At 37.6% G+C, this 12,481-nt stretch overlaps 1 protein-coding gene across 1 annotated transcript in view; it reads left to right on the top strand.

The window, feature by feature from the left end:
* Positions 1-12,481, top strand: part of LOC150085597 (uncharacterized) — a 71,349-nt gene that overhangs the window by 31,812 nt on the left and 27,056 nt on the right. Inside the window, exon 2 of the mRNA XM_090374133.1 lies at positions 11,612-11,769. Within this exon, the coding sequence (XP_090230259.1) occupies positions 11,612-11,769 (158 nt within the window). The remainder of the gene's footprint in view (positions 1-11,611; positions 11,770-12,481) is intronic.

Raw genomic sequence — 12,481 nt, 5'->3', positions numbered from 1 at the left:
AAAAAGGGAATGAAGAGGAGATTCTGAAAATTTATTTATGTTTTTTATGCGATTGAGGATTTCAGTAAAGGGGAAACACATTTCACCATAATAACATAAAAAACCACACAATTCCTGCTATCAGTATTTCACAAATGCAAGAAGATCGAGTTTACTACCCGTTTATAATTGCTTGCACTAACAGAAAAACCCAATAAACCCGAAAGTGCAAGTTGTTTTTATTGTTTTATGGTCGTGACCTCCAGAAATGTGCCTTTTAGAAAAATATCACGAAGGCATTTAAAATTGATTCTTATAATGGAACATATGATAACAATGGAAGTGTAGTGCATTTTAATAATTTGAATTGGTAACTGATACAATTTACAAACCATGCTCACAATCTTTTATATGGCCTTAAGGTCATGCTCGTGACCTTAAAAAATGACATTTTAAAGAGATAAATAGCTTAGTTATACAGCGAAAATTTCAACTTCCGAGATCTTGAAATGAATTACCAATAAACAATGTGTTATTGGGGTCTCTGGAACGGATTAATATTGTAAAGCTGGGTACACTATATTGTATAGCTACGTGGTTTGAAATGCGGTATTTATGAATGCTTAACGTTCATTTTTTGCAATTAATGTTCATATTTTCGATTTTGTTGATACTTGATACTTGCGGGGGGGGGGGACTCATAAACCCGAGAACTCGTAAAGAACTGCCTGTATTTTATTTTCATAGCTCTATTTTCTTTAAGGATAATCTGTGAAGTCCATAATTATTTGGAAGAGATAATTCACTAATTTTAGGATGTGATAAATGCAATAAGAATTATAGTTTGATGAATGTGAAGCCCAGGCTGACATTTCTAGAAATATGGTCAAAATCTAAATCTCAACAGTATTTTGTTGGATTTTTTTTTTTATTTTAATAGGGCAGTAAAATATCATCTGCCATTATTGTCTGACCTTGCAGTTACCACCCTAACATAATTATTAACTATTGACAGCCACACTGCACAGTAGACTATTATCAGTTCTTTCAGGATAGGTGCTTGTGAAAGTTGCTGCAGTGATCTGTTGAAATTAGAAAAACTGGTAAACTTGTACAAATAAGTCGGACTAAAATTTCAAAAGGGAAGTACCATAAAGGTAGATATAACAGTAAGCTGCGAGAGATTTTTGGAGCATATGACATTGAAAGGAAAGTAGTCAATACTCAGTTAATTATCAAGAAACTGGCTGATTATTTGTGAATTATTGTTAATAGTGTAATAGTTCTTTATTAAGCAAGATTGAAAAAAGTGAGTGGAACTGCAGAAGATACGTTTTAAGTTCTCGGGTTCAACTTATGATGGAGGAGTGTTTTGGCATTGTTTTCAAATAGATTTAACAAGATGCTGGCCCACATAACAGAGAAATATCCTGTTTAGTTTTTTTTTGTTGTTTTTGTTTGTGCTATTATAATTTTGTGATATGATATTTTTCTTTATTATTTTATTTTTATTTAATTAATAGAATGAGCTTTTAGTTTTCATTCTGCTATTTTCTTTCAGTTTTAATTACAGTTTCTGTATGGAAGTTTAACACCATTCCCCTTACCCATGCAATATGGACAAGTATATAGTAAGTATATAGCATATACTTACTAAGAGAATTCTCCTCGCACACTAGTAATAGTAATAGAGGCATGTGATACAAGAAAGCAAGCATATAAGATTATGTAGCATCAGCCAAAAAAAAAAAAAAAAATCACACAACCATTCCCACTAAATGTTTGTTCAGGTCCTCCTTGAATTTATTTAAGCTATCAACTTCCACAACGACAGATGGAAGTTTGTTCCAACAATTAACCACCCGTTGGAATAATCTTGGTCTTTTTTTTTTTTTTTTTCAATGAAAACTCCAATCATGAAAGGTGCTAGTTAGAACCTATAGTACTTAGTACTGGGCTTGGGTTTAAAATTGAGAAAACAGAAGAAGATACTTTTTGATTTGAATTTCTATAGATTGGAATTGTCAGGAAATACAGGTTAAGAAAGGTGGTTCTTCGGTAGTTGAAGGGGTAAATGAGAAAGAACAAAGGTTGGTTCTGTGAATTTGAAGTTGAACAGTAAACAGATGCTGACTGGTGCAGCATGTTTTCAGACAGACTGGTTTGAGGTTTGAAAGAGAGAGGGAGGATTATAAAAGCCAATTCACAACAATACAGAAAAGGCATGTAGCAGAACATCTGTGAGACAGAGAGTGGAGAGAATAAGAAACAGGTCATTAATTAAACTGGCATTCCTCTTTTGAATAGCGTCTAGTAGCCTGAAAGAGGTTTTGAAGACAGCATCCCAGATGTGGGAACATACTGCATCATAGAGCATCAGCATATCGGCAGTGACTCATCATGCTTAAGTCTGTGAAGATAAAGGAACTACCAGCAATCACAATGTATTGATGTAGGATTTAATTAAAGGTGTAACTACTGTTAATGTTGAAGGGAAGGGATATTACTTTTGTAAAGATGACTACAATGGCCTTAGACATTTTTAAATTCATTTCAGTGGCACCAACTGATATCATTATGAACTGTTCAAAGTGTACACCTAAATGGATGTCAGGTGAACTGATGAGACTCGTGACAGAGTGTAAAAATGCATGAGTTGATTATAAATATCAGATGACACAATCCCACAGTAAGTACAAACTAGTCTGTAATAAAGTTAATAAGGGGGTTTAAGTTAATAACATTAAGGTAAGGCAGATTATGAGATGTCTCTGGCAAAAAATGGAAAGAAAGCCTCTTTACTTATGTAGACACCAGAAGAAAAGGGGTTAATCCAGAGGTTCCCAAACTTTCTCGGTTCACGGTGCCCTTAGTGTCCCAGTAATTTTTTCACAGCACCCCCTAGGCCAAATGAAATACCTAACACAGTGGTTTTTGACCTTTTAATATATATCTATACAATAATTTTATTCTTTATATAGAGGTACTAAATAAAGATCAGTTACAGATCACCACAAAATTAAAAAGATACGGTACAATGGATACCGTAGACCTTTTTATAATGAAATAAATGTATAAATTTCAAAGTAATAATAATAACTTTAAGTAACTTAAGCCGAAATTACACGGCACCCCAGTTGAAAACCACTGGTTTAATTGAATAAGTTCATTAGACGTGAATAGTGTAACTTTTGGTGATCTTGCTCAGGTTGCTGACAAAGCTAATAGATATTTTGCATCTGCATTCATGCATGAGGAATTTTTTAGGAATAGGGATGAATATATCAAATAAAGAAGTAATGTAGGGCCATCTAGGCAGGAATGCAGTTATACTGCACTCACAGCATAGATTTGTTAAGGGATAACCTAGTCTGACCAATCTGATTAGATACTATGACTCAGTAACAAAGGAACTGGATGAAATAATTGTATAATTGTGACATCATATACCTAGATTTCAGAAAAGCTTTTGATATTCTTGCACATAGACTGCTATACAAATTGGAGCAATATGGCATTAAGAGCAAGTTGCAGCTATGGATAAAGAAATTGTTCAGTAGGAGAAGAAGAAGACAGAGTGGTTATCATTGAGCACTGCTCTTCTTGGACTAATGTTATTAACGGAGTCTCCCACGGTTCAGTTCTGGGCCCATTATTGTTTTCGATATTTAATAATGATATTGATGAAGGCATATTATTATATGAGGCTTATTGTCTAAGTTTGCAAGGTGGTTAATGATAATAATCAGCATATGCTACTGCAACGTTTGGCAGATGGCCTGAGAAGTGGCAATTGGTACTGCTTGTGGGTAGCAGTAATCCCAGAATAACATAATGTGTGATACTTTATGGACAATGAAAAAAGACCTGGAGAGTAATCGTGCAGGCAGGATGCCAGGACAGCTCATGAAGTACCGTATTTCCCCATGTATAAGAAGCACCTTTTTTCGAAAAATTTGGGGTCTAAAAACTAGGTGCGTCTTATTTATTTATTTATTTATTTTTAACATATAATATACACAACAGGCATTCGCCCAGTTAAAGTGTATAACAGAGTAAAGGTTGTACAAACATAAAAATAAATGGTAGACTAATATACTTTGTACAATGGAAACGGGAAAAGTTCAATTCACAAAAATAAAAAGATATTCATGACGTCAAGTCCAGCGCTATGTAAACTCGCAGAAAGCAGTTTGCTGCAGGAGACATCATCACACACACACGAATTAATAAGGACATCTTTAGCCCAGAACTCATCCGTCAATCGGTCAACTTACTCCAAATAGTTCTGTGAAATTGTTTCTTGTTCACAGCCATATCCAAGTCAAACTTGTTCATGAGTGCCAATGTTCTTTTGAAGAAGGAGTTCCTGGATATCTCTAATCTGGAGTTTCCGATGTGGAAAGTAGTCTTCTGTCTAGTAACCACCGCTGGAGCGTGAAGGTCAATATGGCATAGAAGATCCGGCAGGTAAGTTGATCCAGCGAAGATGTGGTACAACAGTTTTAAATCAAGAACAGTTCGCCGAGTTTCCAGAGATTGAAGCTTGAAGTAGGAACAGAGATTCCGGTAGAAGATTCTGTGGTAAAACATGGGGTTACGTCTGGAAAGATAGTGGATAAATTTCATCTGGAGCGATTCTATTTGCTGTATCAAGTATGCATAGTGTGGGTTCCATACAGGAGAAGCAAACTCCACTATAGGGAGTATAGTTGTCTTAAATAGGAGCACAGAGAACTGAGGATCTTGAAATCTGTACGTCTGCCGTTTAATGAAGCCAATTTGTTTTTTCGCTTGGTTTAATATATTCCTAATGTGTTTTTCAAACCCACATGTAGCGGTAAAAGTAACTCCCAGATCTTTAACTTCGTCAACTCTGGAAATCGGCATCTCCTTGATGTAATATTCATTAACTAAAGTCTTAGTTTTCCTCGTAGCAGCAAAGGAAATAGAGCTGCACTTCATAGTATTAACCTCCAAACCATTCAAAGCAACCCAATCAGCAAAAGAGTTGAGAGCAGTCTGAAGGTTAACTGCATCATCTTGACTGCAGATAGGTGAATATAGTTTCACATCATCGGCAAACATTAGTATCTTGATACCACCTCTCTCAACAAATTGCGGTAGATCGTTGATAAAGATGGTGAATAAAAGAGGCCCAAGAGATGATCCCTGTGGTACTCCTCTCGATGGAAAAAATTCCCTTGAGACTTCCTGTCCGATGATCACTGTATGTTTTCGATATGAGATATAACTCATCAACCAGGATAATAAAGGGTCAAGTATTCCATAGTGGCTTAGTTTTTGAGCAAGTTGATTATGCGGGACACTGTCGAAAGCCTTAGTAAGGTCTGTGTAGATCACATCAACCTGTCCCCCGCGATCGACTGTGTCTAGAACCTGTTGCCAGATGGTGAGAAGATTAGTGGTAGCTGATCGGCCCCTGGTGAAGCCATGTTGGCAGTCGCTGATGAAGTGATTAAAATATTCCATTAATCGGTGGTGAATGACAGTGTCCAGAATTTTTGCCAGCGAGTTCATAAGGCAGATGGGACGGTAATTCTCTAGTGAGTGGTTTGCACTTCTCTTTGGGATAGGAATAACATTAACAGTCTTGAAGTGAGTGGGGTAGATACCAGACTTAACGGAAAGATTGAATATATGCAATATTATATATTTAAGTTGTGGAAAGCATTTCTTCCACAAGATAAGTGGAATCTTATCTGGGCCTGCAGAAAAATCTTTTGTTAGTTTCCGAAGCGCTTGAATGATATCGTCTGTGTCCACCGAGAGATTATTCAGTGTATCATCCTTAATGACTTGAAATTGATAAGCTGAAGCAGCAGTAGCTGCTGTTTTCTCTGAAAAGGAGGAGAAAAAGGTTGCAAAAAGATCTGCTTTCGTTTTGTCACAGGTTATAGGCTTGCCATCGGAATCAATGATCTTTGTTCCTGTTGAGCAGTTATTAGAATTCTTTAGCATGTTCCAGAACGGCTTTAGGTCTCCATTTACTGTGAAACTGTGTTGAATTGATTGCATATAACGAGCGTACTGATTTCTGATCATCTTTTTAACGTTACTTCTGTGTTCCTTGAACAGTGCCATATATGATTCATCATGTGTCGTCCTAAAGAGTTTTCTGCACTGTTCTTTGGCTCGTATAATCGCAATTATGTCTGTCGTCATCCAATGAGGGAATCTATTCCTGTAATTTTTACTGAGAGGTATGAACTCTTGAATGATAGAGGAGATTGTGCTAATAAGATGATCGGTGACTGCGTCAAGGTCATTTATCCGTGGGAATGAGAACCAATCAATGCAATCGAGCTCACGCCCTAATAGTTGCCAGTCTGCTCTCCTAAAGTTCAGCTTGGCTGGAACAGGAGTTGTGCATCTATTTTTCTGTGATATGTTTATTTGACATCTTAAAGCCTTGTGATCAGACGGCAGAAATGAAACTGCTTCTAAAATACGGATCTGTTTGGATGCAAAAATGAGATCCAGCATCGCCTTGCCTCTAGTACAAGTATTGTTATACTGCTTGAGGCCCAGTTCTGACGTGATGTCATATAGCAGCTTAGTTGTAGCGGTTGACTTCTCGATGCCTAGTGGAGAGTGTTGAGTATTGAAGTCTCCAAACAAGTACACCTCATCCGACTGGTGAAAAAACGTTTCAAACTCACAGAGTGCTTGCAACAGCCTCTCCATAAGAAGAAGATCGACCGGAGGCGGAAGGTAGATAGCTGCAATGAGAACAGTTTTATTATGAACCTTCAGCTGACAAAAGATTCCTTCAATGTTTTGGATAGTCCTGTGCATTGTAACTGCAAATTGGTTTGAGATAATAATCGCGACACCACCTCCCCTAGATCCCCTGTCTCTTCTTAGGACAGTATAGCCCACTGCTGCCACTTCCGAATCCAGAATCCCATCGTGTAGCCACGTTTCTGTGAAGATATATATATCAAACTCCAGAGAGCAGAGCGAGATTCTAAATTTGTCAATTTTATTCACTAAGCTCCTACAGTTCTGATAATATATGTGAAGAGATTGCTGACAGGCAACATCAGCTCTCCCTATATATACAGGATCAGTAGAGGCCTGGAAAAGAAAAGAACAAGAGTTGTTTGTGCACCGTGATTGCTAACTATCATTCTTCTCCAAATTATTTGTACTCTTGTTGTAGATTTTGAACGGCCTGATTATTAATCCGGGAGGCCAATACAGGGAATCCAGTAGTTTTCTTTCATCCAATGCGTTGCAGGTCACCAGGAAAGAAGCGTAGGATGGATGTTTAGTTTTAAGTGCACGAACTTCAGCAACCATTCCGATTTCGTTTCTGATGAATTCATGTAAAACTTCTACTTTTGTGTGTGGACTGAGCCGGGAAATAAATAACTTGGATTTGCATGGTACTACAGTGAGATTGTATTTGCCTTTGAGTAGGCGATCCTCACATTGAGAAGGTGCGTGTGCCGAAGAGAGATAATTGGCTGCACGATAATGAGCTGAAGAGGTGTTGCTATCAATTGGTTCCTTATCATTCTCGTAAGTTCTTCCACCAGTTTCTTTGTTATCATTCCCGTGAGTTCTTCTACTGGATTTTTTGTTATTATTCTCGTTAGTACTTCTACCGGTTTCGATGTTTCTGTCCTCTAATCTGCCTACGTCGAAATCCACCTGCAGTGCCTTATCCTTTGGAACTTTAGACACCTCAGACTCTGATCTCTTGTTACCAATAGGTATGAGATTACTGATGTTGGCTTCGCCTGCAGAGCCAGTTTGTTGTGGTTTCCTCTGTTTTCCTGCTTTAGCCTGAACATCAGACATTTTCTTCCCTTTCCTGAGGGTACTAACTTTTTCATCAGATCTATCGATCTTGTTTGAGGAGGACTGCGGTCTATGATCAGTTGATTTCTTAGCTGGCTGATTCCGTTTTTCTACATCGCAAAAATCTTCTCCTGAAGCCAGTGTGGAGTGGCTGTCAGCATGATTGCGTGCGCAATGAGGGCAGATTGCAATTAAGCTGGATTGGGCATAGTTTTTATAGAATCGGATAAGCTCAGTTGAATTAAGTAAGTTCGTCAGTTTAGCTGGGTCACCAAGATTCCTTAGTTCGATTTTGTTAAATATATCTAGGAGGATAAGTTTGATCTCCTTATTTTCCCTGTGCAGTACCGTGATATAGTCTTTCAGCTCTCGTAATTGAGCTTTAATAAGAACGTTTCCTTGCTCAGGATTAGTAACAAAATCTGAATAAACTTCATCATTGCACTTTCTTTCAGTTTCAAGTATTTTTTTCTCAGATTGCAGGAACTGAGTGCTATCATCGAGGTTGTTTGTCAGTGGCTTCCCATTATGAGACCCCTGTTTTGTCAACTCCATAAGTTCAATTAGTTTATTAGCCATAAGATCGGCTCTATTTAAATGATCTTTCTGGAAGTTGCGGAACTCGTTTGAGAGTTGTTTCACAGCTGTAGAAATCTGTGTTAATCCTTCGTCACTGCTTACGCTCCGCGTGCCATTCCATGTTAACGACGGAGGGCATGTTAACTCGGCATCATCTAATGAGTCATCATTTATTGAGTCCTTAGACTGATCGCCACCCTTACATAACCCACATTTCCAGAATTTTTTTACTTTTTTAGCGAGTTTTTTCAGATTCGCGTAGGGAGAACAGGATCCGCAATAATGGGCAAGACAGGATGTACATTGAAGTGCATAGTCCACTTGGATGCTACAACTTGTACAGATTAACAATTTCTCCATAGTCTTGTGGAAAAGAAAACAGAAGAACAGAATATGCCAAGCAGCCCTTCCGATGCGATTCGTAGTGACAGTCAGTAATTAGCCGTGACCTTTAGCTTGTCCAACATAGCTCTAGGGCTTGAAACGTTTGAAAGCATAACACAGTGTATGTAGGCCGGAAGACGCTAACTGCTGACCTTGACCAGCCAGTTGAATGCAGAAGAAAGCTCTTTGTCTGTATTACTGAAATTCGAAAAATGAATAAAATTACCTGAAATCGTCCAAGAGAATCCCTGTAAGTTGCCCAGAGTAGTCACAGCGAGTAGGTGAAACACTTTAACTCGAAGAAATGGAAACTCCTTAAGTTAGATACTTGTTAAAAGCACACTTTTGAAGAGCACAAAATTAAGACACCTGTATGCAGGCGCGCACGCGCAGTGATGCGCGCAGTCTTATGCAGTGGTTGTAGATTTTTTTTTTTTTTTTTACTTCTTTTTCCCGCTTTTTCGCGCTTGTTGTCTTTGCGCTCATTGTTTCGCACTTGTTACTGGTATATTAGGTTACGTTTTGCCACGTTCTGCCCAGAAATGGCTCAGAAAAGATTTTCATACTGTGCTGAATTCAAGTTAAAAGTGATCCAGTTTGCAAAAGTGAATGGAAATTGCTGCTGAACGTAAGTTTGGTCCTTCTCCTCCAACTGAGAAAACAATCCGAGACTGGCTATGTGAAGAAGAAACCCTACTGAAAATGCCACGACAGAAGAAGGCCATTAGAGGCAAATCAGCAAAATGGCCTGATTTAGAGAGGGAATTGAAGATATATATTGAGGAGCAAAGGGCAATTGGAATTCCTGTGTCCGCAAAGATGGTTCAGCATGAGGCAAGAAGAATTGCTGATGAAAAAGAAGTTACTGATTTCAAAGGAGGACACAATTGGTGCTTCAGGTTCATGAAACAGAATGGACTAAGCATGCGTACACACACCAGACTTGCCCAAAAGATGCCTGAAAGCTATGAGCAGAAGGTCCTTGAATTTCATTGTTTTGTCATATATATGCATTTTCAAATGCAAAACAATGCCAAAAGAAGACATTCCTCGAGGAGTGATTGTCCACATTCATGACAAGGGTTGGTTGGATCAGGATTGGATGAAGATCTGGTTTGAGAAAGTTTGGAGCAGGAGACCAGGTGGGCTCATATGCAAACCTGCCCTATTGGTGCTTGATCAGTTCAGGGCACACATAACAAAAAACACAAAGAAAATTGCTGCAGAGCAAAAAACAAAACTTGCCGTCATACCTGGAGGCTTGACATCCCAGCTCCAACCACTTGATGTCAGCATTAACAAACCCTTCAAAGCTGACATGCAATGCGAATGGAACCAATGGATGAAGTCTTCTTGGGACAATTTGACACCAGCAGGAAGAGTGAAGAAACCAACTATAGGAGAAGTTTGTACCTGGGTGAAAAGATCCTGGGATAATATCAAGGTTGAGATCGTTGTCAAGTCATTTAAGAAGTGTGGCATTTCAAATGCCATAGATGGAACTGAAGACGAGGCAATATATGAAGACAGTGATTCGTCATCAGACACAGATGAGGACAAGCTAATTGATGGGAGTTTTGACAGTGATGAGTTGTATGAATTTTATGATGAATAAAACTTGAGTTCAATAACTTTATGTAATTCTTTTTTTTTTTTTTTTTTTTTTTTTTTTTCAAATTTTGAGCCCCAAAATTAAGGTGTGTCTTATACGTGGGGAAATACAGTATATAGGAATGATGATATATAGGAAATTTGAATATGATTATCCCATTGTAATAAAGAAATGGTTACACTACATATTGAATAGTGCATTCATGTCTGGAAACCTCATTTTAGGATGGATGTGGATTGTGGATCTGTTGGAAGAGGCACAGAGAAGAGCAGCAAGGTTAGTGAATGGAACAAAAGGTGCTCTTACCAAGAAAGACTTCAGTTCTGCAAATTGCAGTGTCTGAAACTTGGGCACCTCTGAATAGATTGAATTAAGGTGGTTAAGGCTTTGAATGGCTTTAGTAAGCTAAATGCAGATGGCATCCTTACTGTTGCTCAGGCAACACACACATGGTGTGGGAAGGCATAAATTTAAATTAAGGAAGGATGGTTGCAGAATAGGTGTGCATAAATTTTCTTTGAGCCAGCTGGTAGTTGATTCTTGGAACGACTTCTGTTTGGTGTTGTGGAAGTGGGTAGTTTGAATAAATTTAAGGAAGATCTAGAGAAATTTTTGTCACACATCCCCCAGATGGTGTATAAATTTGCTTCATTGGATCATTTGCCACTTCTAATACTAATCAATCACTACAACACATAGTAATAGTATTCACAGTCTTGCAGATTCCCTAAAATCTTGAGTTACTCCATAATTCTTTTCAGTCTATAATCTCTCCTGGCGTGTCTGGGCAGAATTGGAGACACAAACATTCTGACCTTACTTGGATAATTTATTTTTCCAGCATATTCCTTTATTTATCCAGTGAATGGTCAGGTCACATTTGTGTAATATCATTAGTCCCCATATGAATAATAATGTTCTCTTTAGCCCCCCCCCCCATTAAAATCTAACAATGTATTGGTAACATCATTAATTGTTGCTCTGACCAGAACAACATTACAAGCATTAAATCAAGTCTAATAGCAGAAGCTACTATTTATAAATCAAGTTTCTCCTGTGCTTAAATGAGTTCCCATTATGAATGGATCAATACAGTTGAGTATTTATTTTTTAATTGAATTGTGTGATTGAAATAGTACTTTCTATTGTGTTCATGTGTTTGACATACTGTATCTATTCTGGTATATAGGTTTGCACATTTACAAAATGTTGCTTTTTTTTTTTTAGTTATAAAGCACTAGCCTGTGCATATAATAATCGTGGACTCATTTATTATAAGCAAGTGAAATTTGATGAAGCGATACAAGATTATACCAAAGCTTTGAATTATGATGCAGCTTTTGCAGTTGCATTATACAATAGAGGTACCATTCATTATCGACTTAGTAAGTAAACATTTTTTTTTATTCATATTATATATTATATACTGTGCTTTACATTTTCTATAAGACAATTGTGATATTATCAATTTCAAATATGGTGTTAAATTATTTAATTTTACCAAGTTTCTCTCTTTTAACATGAAGTTTAAGCACAGTATATCTGAAACTGAAAGTTTTAAGCATTAGCAGAGACATGATGCAAGAAAACAAGCTTATATAGCATCAGCCAAAAAAAACCAAAAAAAAAAAAACCCTCCCATTTCACCCATCCATTCACTCCAAATCTTTGTCTGGTTCCGTCTTGAACTTATTTGTTGTTGACCTCCACTACAACAGATGGAAGTTCATTCCAACTATCGACCACCAGCAAGCTAAAGGCAAATTTCTGCACATATATTCTATAATTGTCTTTCCTCAAATTGAATTTATATCCCCTCAGGTGAATAATCTGAGCAAGAGAAAATTCAAATTAGCATTCAGCTTGCTCAAACCAGTCAAGGCCTTATACACCCCAATTAGATCACCTTGCAGGTGCCTAGTTTACAGAAGCTGCAATTTGCAGAACTTAAGCCTTTCTTAGTAACACTAACCCCTTGTTCCACTCACCAATCTCATTGCACTTCTCTGTACTCATTCCAGCAACTCTACATCTTTCCCAGAATGAGGCCCCATTTTAGGAAAGATGCAACTCTGTCTTTCCTAAAATGAGGCCTCC

This window comes from Mastigoproctus giganteus, chromosome 5 (genome assembly GCF_048544385.1).
Source record: "Mastigoproctus giganteus isolate SK-2022 chromosome 5, ASM4854438v1, whole genome shotgun sequence".
NCBI lineage: Eukaryota > Metazoa > Arthropoda > Arachnida > Uropygi > Thelyphonidae > Mastigoproctus > Mastigoproctus giganteus.
Note: the sequence above shows the minus strand (reverse complement) of the source record. Positions and strands in the feature narration are given on the sequence as shown.